Raw genomic sequence first — 13,275 nt, forward strand, 5'->3', positions numbered from 1 at the left:
CAAACAACAAGAGGTCTCACACACCAAAAGAGAAATACATTTGAGAGAACTAATCAATGCTTTTGCTCAATTTCTGAGTGAATATTGCATTAATAAACAGCCTGCTGTCCAGACGAGTAAATCACAGCTCTTCCTGTGTGGTCACTTGGGTCACGTCAGCCAGGCTGGCAACTGATTACAACTGCCATGGAATTATTACTGATGAACAAATCTCTCTTGCCAAAACTAATGAATGGCAGCGGTGGATTGAAGGACGGTAGGGTATGTGCACAGGTGTCGCTGTAAAATTTGAATTTGCAATCCCACCTATGCTAGAGTGACGCTCTCTATCGGCTATCAGGAACTTTTGACCAGGTTAACCACTAGGTTACAGCAAGATCTATTCTGTCTTAGTGACTCAGAAATATACTTGACTGGAGGTGTAGCCACTTAATGTTAGTTACTATATGACACACGACTGTTCCAGTTCTCAAAAGAAAATCAATGGACAACCATTGATCTCTCATCTCCTCATCTTAGTTACTATGTGTTGATATGTTTGCTGATAAATAGCTGCTGTTTATCATGTAAGAGGATGCTTAACAATATACTCTCTTCGCACCATCCTACTGACCCGAACTGTGCTGGTTTATTCAAGTGGGTCAGGTGATGACAAAATTCCCCTCTAGTCTAAATAGATACTCTCATGTGGAGTGGTACTGAACATTAAAGCAAACTGTAAAGAAAAGAAGAGACACCATATTGAAAAAGAACGTTTATTCTTTTCTATATATCGTCTGACGTCCATTTCCCAAAAAGTGCATCATTGATTGGACACTAAAGCAAAACTCAAATGAATGAGGACAGGGGAGAGACACAGCCACGCTACATTTACATTCATAGTGGACAGAAAGATGCACTATGGGTAGACAGTCACAGGCTGTGTCTGATATGACCCCCTGTTCCCAATATAGTGCACTACTTTTGCCCATCAGCTCTGGGAAAAGGTATTGCATTATGCCTGGGAAAGGGTGTCATTTCAGACACAGTAACAGTCACGTGTATAAAAGTGTTAAGATGAAAAGGGGGATGTCTTGGGTCAAGTTGTTCCTTCAGATCAAGAGGTGTTGGTCAGGTCTTCATTTATCCCTTGATCATGGCAGCGAACTCTGCAAAAGTGAACGCACCATTTTTTGTATTAATAATATGAATGGTTCAATAATTTATTGCTCAACAGTTCCTTTTCAATTTCAACTGAGATTGCGAAGACTTGCAATAACGTTCCCAAATTCCAAAAAGGAATAATCCTCACCATCAACTCCAATCATGCCATCACCATCTTTGTCCCCGTCAGCCAGGAAAGCCTTGGTCTCAGCGTCAGTCAGGGCTCTGGCAGAGGCAGAGAAGTTCTGCAGGAACAGCCTGGATGGATACAGAACAAACAGGCAATAAGCAAAGACTGTAACCACAGACTATGCTGATGCTTTCCTGCTCTACTTATATTTTGGGGGAGGGGACTCTATTGCTGAGACAGAAATAGGCACCCCGTTCTCTACAGAGGGGTAGGTTTAAAGTGACGTCCTTTTTTTGCCCCCACACTTAACAATCAGTCAAACCCTATAAAGGGAACATTCACTCTAAGAAACATGATCAAAGGTGTTATATGATGAGTGTAATATCAGAGGGGTCCTTACTTGAGCTCATCCTCCTCAATGAAGCCACTCTTGTCCTGGTCAATGACGTAGAAGGCCTTCTTCACATCATCGTTGGACTTGCCAGCCAGGCCAACCTTGGCAAAGAAAGCCTTGTGGTTGAAGGAGTCAGCAGCTGTGGGGAGATCAGTTATCCATTAAAATGAGGATTTAGCAGTTACAAATATACCTAACAATACTGCTGTGCCAGGGCTGTGCCCGCTTGCCCATGGCTAGTCTAGTGGTAGAGCTGCTGCCCCCAGACTGGACCACACTCCCCTGGAGGCAACGGTTCAATATTGCGGTCTAGCCACTCTTTTCTGTGCTATATCCCTCTCATCTCTCTCCTCATCAACCACAAAAATTAAAGAAGCCTGCTATATACAATCTTGCCCACAAACACAGAGATCCTAAAATAGAGAGAGAGAGTAGAAAGTGAACTGAGGCATCTATAAGAGGTTTACCTGTGCAAGCAGCGAGGGCTGCAGCAACATCAGCATCGTTAAGACCGGCGAAGGACATGTTTAGCTGGGGAGACAGCAGAGAAGATCAGTTACAGCAAAGCAAATGTTTTTCTGTTCATCACCTGCTTCTGCACAGCAACCACAATGACTGATTTCAGTATGCTGAATCTCTGTCCTTTATCAGAGTTGGATATTTGGAAGATTGAACCACCCTATATTAAACCATTGCATTTCCTAATAATATAAATGGTAATAACATAGTTGTTGTAGTTAACATAGTTATTGTGCTGTTATTAACATCTGAAAATCAAGTTCTATTGTTTTGCTTAGTTTTAGTTATTTGAGTTATTTTTGGTTATTGGGTTGTTTTGGATCTTTTAGTTACAGTTGGTTATTTTGGTCAGTGTTGGTTATTTTGGTTAGTTTTAGTTAGTTTTGGTTCTTTTGGTTAGTTTTGGTTCTTTTTGTTTTTTTAGTTGGTTTTGGTTATTTTGGTTAGTTTTGGATCTTTTGGTTCGTTTTGGTTATTTTGGCTCATGTTAGTTCTTTTGCTTAGTTTTTTATCTTTTGGTTAGGATAGGTTCACACAACAGAGAGCATCAGGATGGACAGTCCTCTATTCCAAAACCTGGATTTGCAGGCAGTGAATGATATATCATCCCAATGATGTAGCCTAGTCATTCCATTTGGTTCCTTGATTATTCCAAAGGCAAAAAACGTGTCCTGCGTTTCTTTAATTGAGATGGCCTTTATAGTAGATGCTTCCATCATGTTCCGTTCCATAGTAAGGTGTAGTAAAGCCGAAGGGTTGAAGATACATGCAAGATGTTGTCGACCTGACAAGACGAAGATTCATCCCTCTGCAACAGACTCACCTCAGGTTTGGCTTTAAGGCTTGAGTGGATTCGCAAAGATGATTCTGCCGACTGGTGTAAGCCCCCCTGCTCAAGCCCTCGACCTTATATACCCTACTCACCCGAAATATGAGGCAAAATGTAATAGACACCGCATGTAGAGCAGTTGGTTGAAAATGTGTCCAGTAGTCAGTGTCCTTTCTATTTATATCTACATACATGAAGATGCTTAAATGGTACTTGTTTGCAAAAGTGCTTAATATTAAATCGGGCTAATAATATACGCTGGTATAGATTACATAGATTTGCCGCTGATGCAGATTTATATTGTGTGAAAATCCATACTGATGACAATATTAGATCAATTAGATTTGTAGTTATTGAAAGCTTCACTTTATACGCAGATGTTTCTGCATCTTTTGTTGGCTTCGACTTTCATATATATACATATATATATAAAAATATTTTGATTTCAAATCAAATTGTATTTGTCACATGCGTCGTAAAAAACAGTTGTAGACTAACATTGAAATACTTATTTGGGCTTTTATTTATGTTTTACGGTCTGTTTTACAAAATCCATCAACAGCTATCAAGTTTAACAGTTCATAGGCCTAATTTACGACTGAGTTGCTCCGTCTCAATGCGTAATTGGCACGCGCAAAATGTCTGGAATGAGTTGTTGTGCATGTATCTGTCTAACAAAAGTAGAGCCCATGATTTATGGCCATAGGTGTAAGGTGCTGTATTACGCTTCGGGAGAAAACAGACACTTTAATTACTTGGCTAATTATAATAGGGCTGATGTGTCTTCATGTTAAATCATTTAAAAACATTGAAAGCGTTTTTGTTTTGTTATTGAAAAAGCTTAACACAATTGAATTATGGCCCCTGTTTTTAAATTTAGCCTAAAATGAAATGACAATGACACCCAAATCTAACTGCCTGTAGCTCAGGCCCTGAAGCAAAGATATGCATTTTCTTGGTACCATTTGAAAGGAAACACTTTTAAGTTTGTGGAAATGTGAAAGGAATGTAGGAGATAATAACAAATTAGATCTGGTAAAAGATAATACAAAGAAAAAACCAACCCTTTTTTGCATTTTTTTTGTACCATCATCTTTGAAATACAAGAGAAATGTATTATTCCAGCCCAGGTGAAATTTCGATTTTGGCCACTAGATGGCAGCAGTGTATGTGCAAAGTTTTAGATTGAATCAATGAACCATTGCATTTCTGTTCAAAATGTTGTATCAAGACTGCTCAAATGTGCCTAATTTGTTTATTAATAACTTTCCATGTTCAAAACTGTGCACTCTCCTCAAACAATAGCATGGTATTCTTTCAACCGTCCCACAGGGAATCCACCGATCCTGAAGAAGTTTTTAAGAGCCTGTGCTGTCAGAAATGTGAGTTCTCTGTGTTTTAAATATTTTGCCACACTATAAGGTTGGAATAATACTATGAAATTGTGAAAATTATGATAATGCCCTTTAAGCGTTTTGAAAATAATTCTTTTTGAAAAGAACGCCTGAAATTTCAGCCTGTTTTAGTGGGATGGAGTTTTGGCCTGCCTGGTGACATCACCAGGTGACAAATTAGTTAATAGACCAATAAGAAAGAGTTCCAAACCTCTCTACCAATAACAACTCGTTTTCAGTTTTCCCCTCCCCACTCAGACCACTCCCAGACAGTCCAAGCACTCCTGCTTGAGAAATTGCTCTTTGCTAAGAAGCAATTTTTGTTTCTTTTTTGTTTCTTTTTGTCAATTTTAATTGAAAACAATCACAGTAAGGTACTTCATTGCTACCCATAAATGATTTGATATTGAGACGGAAATGACAGCATTGAAACTTTAACAAGTGCATTCAATATTCAACTCTTTAGAGCTGAGTAAATCAGCAAGTGCATGCTTGAAATGATATATGGTGAAAAGAAAAAGAAAAGCTCAAGAAACATAATAACAAAATAATTCAAAATCTAGCCCAAAATGTCATATACAATTGTATAGGTTCTTTTATCTGTCATATAAGATTTGCACATTTGGCAAAAAATGTATTCATAGAACTCTAATTAGGGCCTAATAATTTATGGATCCATTAATCTATATTTCACATCTTTCCCTACAATTGGATGTACTGGTGCCCTTTGGGAGGTTAAAAATGTTAATTGGGGACCTCTTTGCTGAGGAATGTGAATCTTTTTCCTGAGCAAGTTTGTCATTTTGTATATTTGTATTATATTATATTTTGTAAATTGTGTGTATGCAGGGCTTCCTTGCGAAAAAGACATTGGTCTCAATGGGACTCCCTGTTAAAGTAAAGGTAAAATAATAATAAAATAAACATATTTTTTAAATCAGTGGCTCAGGGGAGAGAAGAGGGGACACCCATAGGAATGTATTTGGCACAAAGGATAAATTGAGTCAGTCATCACCTCTGTCTAATTGAAGGGTGCCTGGTGTTATTTTGGTCCCTTTCAGCTCCCCTACTCCCCTCCAGGCTGTTTCTCAGTATGGCTATGCTACTATTTACGAGAACAGTGAAAGGTGATAGGTCTACTTCCATCATCATTCAAACATTCAGATCTGGGGAGAGCCATTACGCAATACCTAGGCTACTGTACTGTACATCACTCAATTTTAACAATGCTCTCGATGGTGCCATTTTGGATGCAGGAGTCCACAGACGAGTATCCATACAGTAACGTGTGTGACACGGTTAATGTGTCTACATCCCAAATGGCACTACTTAGTAGTGCACTATTTTTGACCAGAGTTCTATGGGCCCTGATAAAAAGTAGTACGCTATAGAAAGAATAGGATGCCATTTGGTACGTATGCTATGTGTTTCATACTGTAGCAGGTGGCACTGTTGAGGTGGCACTTGTTACTTTTGTTTGAAAAGGCCAGCTGGATAAACTATGGAATGCAGTTTGTTGCCGTTCTTTTTCTATGGTTGTGTAGAGACTATCCAAACCTTTGTGTGTGTACTGGCCATAGTAGTAGTGGCCCTTTAAATAGATTTAGAGCTGGCAACCTCATCAGTTTATATTTTATGGTACATAATTCAACAGGTCTAGAATTACATGGGAAAATGGTAATTACATAGAAATAGCATATTCAATACTTTTTATCAGTCAGTCACTCCTCTCCCCATCCTAATCCTCAGGTGCGTTTGGCTTGACCCCTAACCCCTGACCTTTACCTACAGATAGGTAGAGGAATCCATCTTGACACAAATGAGATTAAAGCGTTTCCCCCTTAAATCTTCTCCCTTAGATGATGTGCTTTTTATCTATTCCTGACATTATTTAATATGAGTGTTGTTGTTAGATGGATGTGTCAGAACAATGGACAACCCGTTATCAGCTGAAATCAGGAAGGAATCCAAGCTGACGTGGGACATTCTAATATTCTGACATTCTGACATTCCAAACTCCACTCAGAGGTGGTCCTTGGACTAAATCCCACCTTGTCATTAATAGCATATACAAATAATTAAATACATTTACGGTACATTCTACATATAAACAAATATCTGCAAGTAAAAGTTCAGAGTGCAATTTGTTCACTTTTCCCTCCCTCGCGCCATAAATAGAAATGGCCTTATTCTATGTCACCGAGTATGACATTTTCTCAGTCTGATAGCTGAAGGAGAGAAACTTGTTCATAAATGTGCCTCATTAACAAAAACGTTGTAACATGGGAGTTCTGAAACCCTAGCCAAGAGCTGGCTGGGGGCCTTTGCAATGTGCTGGCTCTAACTGAACATATGCAAGAGATCCTCCAGCTGGCCAGCCCTCTAAAGAGATGTCTCCGAGAGGCCCTGGCAGTATCTGTGTCTTTCTGAACCAGCTATAAGTGTCCCAGAGCTGAACATATATATGTCTACGAGATGCAGTGCCAGTAGGTGGATCCTGTTTTAACTTTATGTGAACCTAAATGTTCACATGATGTATAGCAGAGGTCACTATATACAGTTACTTCTCAGTACCCTGTGGAGTAATGCTGATGGGAATCCCGGTGTAGCTAGTGTGTGCTGCATCAGTCCTGTATACTCCAATATTCTAAAGAAACATAACATTTTATTCCTTCTTTAGTTCTTCGAAGTACTTGCTCAACTGTGACACTCAATGTACAGATGAAAAACCATTAAAAACAAAAGTCGTTGTTAATCCAAATGAAAATTTATTGAAATTTTCTAAAAGTGCAAAGGTCTGGTGGTAAACTTTTGCACACCGGCTGACGTAGTTAGAAAACACAACAGTCAACACGCTTTGGGAGTGTGGGGTGACATTCATAAATAAAATGAATATAAAAAAGATGCAGTATTTGACAGGCAGCAAGCCAGGACAACCTCAACAGCAGACTTGTGGTTCTATGAAAACCGAGCCAATGATAGATGACTTATACTTTCACCAAGGTGGTGAACTCTGTGGAAACAAGGAAGAAACAACAACAGTTATTGCAAGACAAGTCATGATGAGAACTTGAAGAAAAAAAGATCCTCATGAAATCCTCATTTCCTACATGTCATGCCATTTAAAAGTAGTTACGCGTTACTAGAAATGGTTTGTTGTTACAGTTACTTGGCCAACTGGATAGGGTCAAGTACATAGTTGCTTGTTTGATAGAAATGTATAAAAGTGATTTGATTACCATCCACTCCAATCATGCCATCACCATCAGCATCTCCTGCCGCAAGGAAGGCCTTGGTCTCTTTATCTGTCAGAGCTCTGGCACCAGCAGAGAAGGTCTGGAGGAACAGCCTGGAAAGAGAGAGCACCTTAGAGACTGCTGCCCTATGTACATAGTCATTGAACACTGGTCACTTTATTAATGTTTACATACTGTTTTACCCACTTTATATGTATATACTGTATTGTAGTCATGAATCATACTATATAAATACTGCCGAACACACCTTTTATATTCATATATTGTCCATACTGTTTATACACCATCATATATATATATATGATGGTACATAGACAGTATATATATATATATATATATATATATATATATATATATATATATATATATATATATATATATATATATATATATATATATATATATATATATATATATACATATATATATGTATATCTATATTCCAGTCTCTGACATTGCTCATTCTCATATTTCGTAATTTCGTAATTTCTATATTTTTATAGTTTTTTGTGTGTATTGTTTGGTATTGTTAGGTATATCGCACTGTTGGAGCTAGAAACATAAGCATTTCACTGCAGCTGCGGTAACATCTGCAAAATATGTGCACGCAACCAGTGAAATGGGATTTGATTTGAAGGGTGTGTTTAAGTATCCCTATGCGATCAAATTAAAATGAGACTTGGTGAGTGGAGATCAAGGAATAGTCAAGATATGCACTCGTATTAATTTCAGTTTCATGGGTGGTGTTGCGTTGTACTGTACAGTAAGTTAGCTTTTGGCAAATTAATGAATGAGTTGCCTTCTACTGTATAGTAAGTTAGCTTTTGACAACTGAATCAACTGGGCTGCCTTAATCGACATCCACGTCTTCGGCGCCCGGGGAACAGTGGGTTAACTGCCTTCCTCAGGAATAAGTTGCCTTGTACTGTACAGTAAATTAGCTTTTGACAACTGAATCAACTGGATCAATGTGAGACTTACTTGAGCTCATCCTCCTCAATGAAGCCACTCTTGTCCTGGTCAACAAAGTAGAAGGCTTTCTTCAAATCCTCAGTAGACTTGCCAGCCAGGCCAACCTTGGCGAAGAACTCCTTGTGGTTGAAGGACTCAGCAGCTGTGAGGGATAAACACAGTGGTCATTTCAACATCACAACCTGCTCATGGATGATTATACATGGTCAATATGGGCCCTTTCACTTTAACTGACATTGATTGTCATAAATGAATTAAGTATAGCACACCTGCGCAATGCTGGAGGGCAGCAGCAATATCCTCGTCCTTAAGCATTCCCTTGAAAGCCATTTTTTCGATTCTGAGAAGTAGAGAGAGAGAGAAAACAAGAGAGAGACATTTTTAAAGTCATGAACATGAATATTCAACAGAAAATACTTGGGCCCACTAACCTTTTGACTCTGATAACAACATCAGAAAAACTGAAAACATGAAAACTGTCTCAGGCATATATATGTAGATAGATAGACCTTTTCCCAAATGTTATTTCATTAATTTACTAATTGTTTAATGAATTAATGGATTTATATGGATAATAAATAGCATTAGTACTGTGTTATCTGTAGCCTACAGGTTTATGTTCCAAACATAGCTCATCTGTGCTCAAAGGCGGAGTGCCTCAATGCAAGAAACTACAGCAGGCCAAAGCCCATACAGTAGTATGCTGTGACCCATGACCTTTAGGTCTGCTAGACCTGTTTATCAGATCATCTCTTTCATCTATTTCTACCAGCTCTGCAGCCTGTTTCTATTCTGTCTCTCAACCATTCACACAGAAAGATTTACATAGGACTTTCACTGTCATGAAGGTCCATGGCAATGTAGATGGAGAAGAAGCATTGGTAAAGAAAGAAACATTGAGTAAGACATGTCTGCCAGTGACAGTAAGTATCATTCAGAGTGGTCCTCGAACTGAGATTCCTCGTGCGCCAAAACCATGGCATAAGTCCTCCATCTCCATCTCTCAGGTAAGTGCTTGAAGTCCAATTTTCGCTTTATTTAAACTCCAATTCCAAACGCATTCCAGATAGAAACGTTTCCCTCTTCATTTTTATTGAATGTATTCCGTGGAGGCAGTAAAGAAAAATCTTTGCATGTTGCTGATGCTGAAAACCATTGGTGGTCTGTAGCCTAAATTAGAGCATCAGTCCGGTTGAGGGAACTCACCTTTGGAGGATTAGTGGATTAGTGGCGAGGAGGCTGCTGTATCTCAGTGTAGGGCTGGATGAAGCAATACTCCCCTAGCTCCCACATTATATACCCTCGCCCTTCAAGGTGTAACACACACCGTATGCTCAGGCTTCGTTTTGGAAAAATGTGTCTAGTAGTCAAATTGTACTATTTTTATCCTTTCAACTAGGGATATGCATGCAGTCCTTGGGTGAAATGCAAGAGGGGCATTTTGGGCTTCAAGCTGATCTTCTCATTCGGCTGTATGTTGGAGATAAAATGCCTGCAATGCGTTTTTTTTATATGACCCATTATCTGCAATCAGGGCAATGTGGCACTTGGTGACATCAGTGTGTTTCTGAAAATGTATAGAGCAAGTGTGAGATGATAAACAGACATGAACAATTTAGTATCCATCAAATCAGATCATTTTGTTTTGTATGATTTCTATAAAAATCCAACTGTTTAACTATCTGTACAATATAGTTTTAACCATAATTTATTTTATAAGCTTAATGCAAATGTATATATTCATATGATGTAGGTCTAGATTTTCTACTTCATAATTATTTTACATAGATTCATCATTCTTATGCTGGACGATATTGTGCTTGTCATATTTGTAAACGATAAAATCACCTCCATACTAGCAGAGTCTCATTTAAACATGTTAAAAGTTGTTGTTGTTGATAGAAATATAGACATGATCTTCCTGACAGTTAAAAGGTTCCCAAGTTATCAGTTTATAGCAAGAAACCTGATCCCTCGTCTGCCTTCCATATATACTGTACATGAATAATCATGAGAAGAAAATGACTTGGTTTGGATGATCTACTGCAGTTGGTTACACAGGAGAGGAATATAGACTTGGTTTGGATGATCTACTGCAGTTGGATACACAGGAGAGGAATATAGACTTGGTTTGGATGATCTACTGCAGTTGGATACACAGGAGAGGAATATAGACTTGGTTTGGATGATCTACTGCAGTTGGATACACAGGAGAGGAATATAGACTTGGTTTGGATGATCTACTGCAGTTGGATACACAGGAGAGGAATATAGACTTGGTTTGGATGAACTACTGCAGTTGGATACACAGGAGAGGAATATAGACTTGTGTTGACTTGACTCCTTACCCTGGGACACATGCTCATATTCATGCAAGGAGCAGCCTGTCAAGGACACGACTAGGTTACATCACATACTGTCATGTGAAACAGGTGCTACAATATTTATGGTCAAAGCCATATATACTGTATTTATAAACTTTACATCAGAGAAAGACAGCTGCAGGCGAGGCAAGTGTTAAGCCAAAGACTGTTTATTTGTATTGGTTTACAATATCATATTTTCCTTAGTCAAAACTAGCATACAGCATATTGCACTACGTGTACTGACAGACAGAGGCTGGACCAACCCAGAAGGCACTGAGTAGATTCACACAGACCATGTACTGCTTGTCTTCAAACTACAAGATTGTCAAAAATAAACATCTTCTTTATCTTCCTCTCTTTATGAAGACATGACAAGGTTGGAGAACTCTGAAAGAGAGACACAAACTGTTTTCAATGCGTTAATTCTTAATGTTCAATATGCAGAATGTACAGATTTAATTACTGTCTAACTACATTTCCAAACTGGGTTTCTCATCCAGTGATCCTTAAACTGCCATTAGAATCATAAATGTTAACAGCCGACCCTGGCCACCGCAGGTTAGTGTTTTTCGTCATAAATCTTGTTCTGGAGAGTGGTCACTAGCTGGCACAGTTATAAAATCAGATTTTTAACCTAACCCTTAACCATAACCTTAACCACACTGATAACCCTAATACAATATAGCCAATTTGGAGTTTACTGGTGGCCTATCTAAGGCAAAATTGCTCAGTTCTGCCTCCAGGACAAGGCTCATGACAATAAATGTCATCCTGCCTGATGGCCTAGTAAACCTACCGTCCCAGCCTATCTTTCCGTCCCCGTCTTTGTCCCCAGCTAGGAGAAAGGCTCTGGTCTCAGCCGCTGTCAGGGGACGAGCCCCCTTGGAGAAGTTCTGGAGGAAAAGCCTAACACACACGCACACACACACAAAACACAAAAAGTAGCATTACATACAGTACACTGTAAAGTAGAACTTTTGTGTGTTTGGTTGTATCCATATAACTCTAAAGGATCTTAAGTCCTTGTATTAGGCTACTTTTTTTGAGAAACAAAATAAAATAATAATATTTGTATCAGCCTAGTATCTGCTGCTATTTTGATCATGGGATCAAGTTCCCTAGAAGACGTGTATGTTATATTGAGACTCAACTGTAGCTCGTCCTGTTCGATGTAGCCACTCTTGTCCTGGTCCAGGATCATGAAGATCTTCTCAATCTCAGGGGGAGACTTCTTGGACAAGCCCACCATCGCAAAAAACTTCTTTGGGCTGAAGGAGTCGTTTGCTAAAAGCAGAATGGACAGTGCATAACGACAAAGGACCAAATAAACCGTTGATGATTGAAATTAGTAGCCCATAACTTGCATTTCCAGTTTCTTTACGTAAACACATTTGTGAAGCCACAATCATATAGAGAAAAATAAACAGCATTTATGAGTCCCTATGGGCAACCCAACACAACTACTATAACATTCCCCATAACATCAAGTTACAGTAGAGGTCTAAAGTGCAAACACACATTCATACCTTTGCAAGCATTGATAGCTGAAGTAATATCTGCCGCAGCAAGGAAGTCTGTGAGAGCCATACTGAAACTGTAGCGAGATCGTGATGAAACGTAGCAGCTTGTGGTTCTATCCTAACTGATGGTGAGGTAGAAAGCTACTGATAAGAGCGATCTTATGATGCCATGGTGTCAGAAACCACCAGCGTGTCCCTGCCAAACACAGCTGTCTTTTGGGCCCACTTGACGTTCAACTGACGTGGATGTCACGGCGTCACTATGACAAAGCTTTTGTTTGGCACTTAATTAAGAGACAAACTGAAAGTGGCCCTTCTGGTGAACAGAAAGCCATTCTTACTAGCTTTTCACCCATATAGTGGAAAAAGTACAGATTGAACCCTTTAAGCCTGAATATGAGATTTGTTTGAAACAGCCAGTGACAGTGATACATGATCAGAAGTGTTGATCTGTCTTTGTATTCATGTGATTTAGTGTTTTTCCTTTCAGACATGCTGGGGAAAAGGCTTAAGGAACAGATAAGAGGACAAGAAAATAGAAGACATGCTATATTTGTTTGGCCAGATATCGCCTGGCTTGCCTGCTCTTCTCTCTCCCTTTCTTCCTGTCATCCTCCACTCCCTTTTGCTCATGTCCCTCCTCTCTGCCCTCTCCCTTCTCTAAGTTTCTGGTTGCTTCCTCCCTGTGTTACAGAGCTGTCTCCCTGGCACAGGATCCCCCAGGCTTAGCTATAAACATCCTGTTATTGGG

The 13,275-nt window shown here is 39.2% G+C and overlaps 3 protein-coding genes across 3 annotated transcripts; all 3 read right to left on the minus strand.

Moving 5' to 3' along the window:
* Nucleotides 1-741: 741 nt before the first annotated feature.
* Nucleotides 742-3,115, minus strand: LOC129828916 (parvalbumin beta 2-like). The gene is made up of 5 exons (XM_055890228.1): nucleotides 3,010-3,115; nucleotides 2,135-2,198; nucleotides 1,674-1,806; nucleotides 1,292-1,401; nucleotides 742-1,148 (listed from the first exon to the last, which is right to left on the minus strand). Exons 2-5 carry the CDS (start codon nucleotides 2,190-2,192, stop codon nucleotides 1,123-1,125), a joined length of 327 nt encoding a protein of 108 aa, XP_055746203.1. The 5' UTR covers nucleotides 2,193-2,198; nucleotides 3,010-3,115; the 3' UTR covers nucleotides 742-1,122.
* Nucleotides 3,116-7,157: 4,042 nt separating this feature from the next.
* LOC129828917 (parvalbumin-2-like) lies at nucleotides 7,158-9,947 on the minus strand. Its single transcript, XM_055890229.1, has 5 exons — nucleotides 9,845-9,947; nucleotides 8,908-8,978; nucleotides 8,648-8,780; nucleotides 7,649-7,758; nucleotides 7,158-7,422 (listed from the first exon to the last, which is right to left on the minus strand). The coding sequence occupies exons 2-5, from the start codon at nucleotides 8,966-8,968 to the stop codon at nucleotides 7,397-7,399; spliced, it is 330 nt and encodes a 109-aa protein (XP_055746204.1). The 5' UTR covers nucleotides 8,969-8,978; nucleotides 9,845-9,947; the 3' UTR covers nucleotides 7,158-7,396.
* A 1,203-nt stretch (nucleotides 9,948-11,150) lies between these two features.
* On the minus strand, nucleotides 11,151-12,692 carry LOC129828918 (parvalbumin, thymic-like). Its single transcript, XM_055890230.1, has 4 exons — nucleotides 12,531-12,692; nucleotides 12,156-12,288; nucleotides 11,801-11,910; nucleotides 11,151-11,391 (listed from the first exon to the last, which is right to left on the minus strand). Exons 1-4 carry the CDS (start codon nucleotides 12,589-12,591, stop codon nucleotides 11,363-11,365), a joined length of 333 nt encoding a protein of 110 aa, XP_055746205.1. The 5' UTR covers nucleotides 12,592-12,692; the 3' UTR covers nucleotides 11,151-11,362.
* Nucleotides 12,693-13,275: the final 583 nt, after the last annotated feature.

The sequence above is a fragment of the Salvelinus fontinalis genome, chromosome 30 (assembly GCF_029448725.1).
Source record: "Salvelinus fontinalis isolate EN_2023a chromosome 30, ASM2944872v1, whole genome shotgun sequence".
NCBI lineage: Eukaryota > Metazoa > Chordata > Actinopteri > Salmoniformes > Salmonidae > Salvelinus > Salvelinus fontinalis.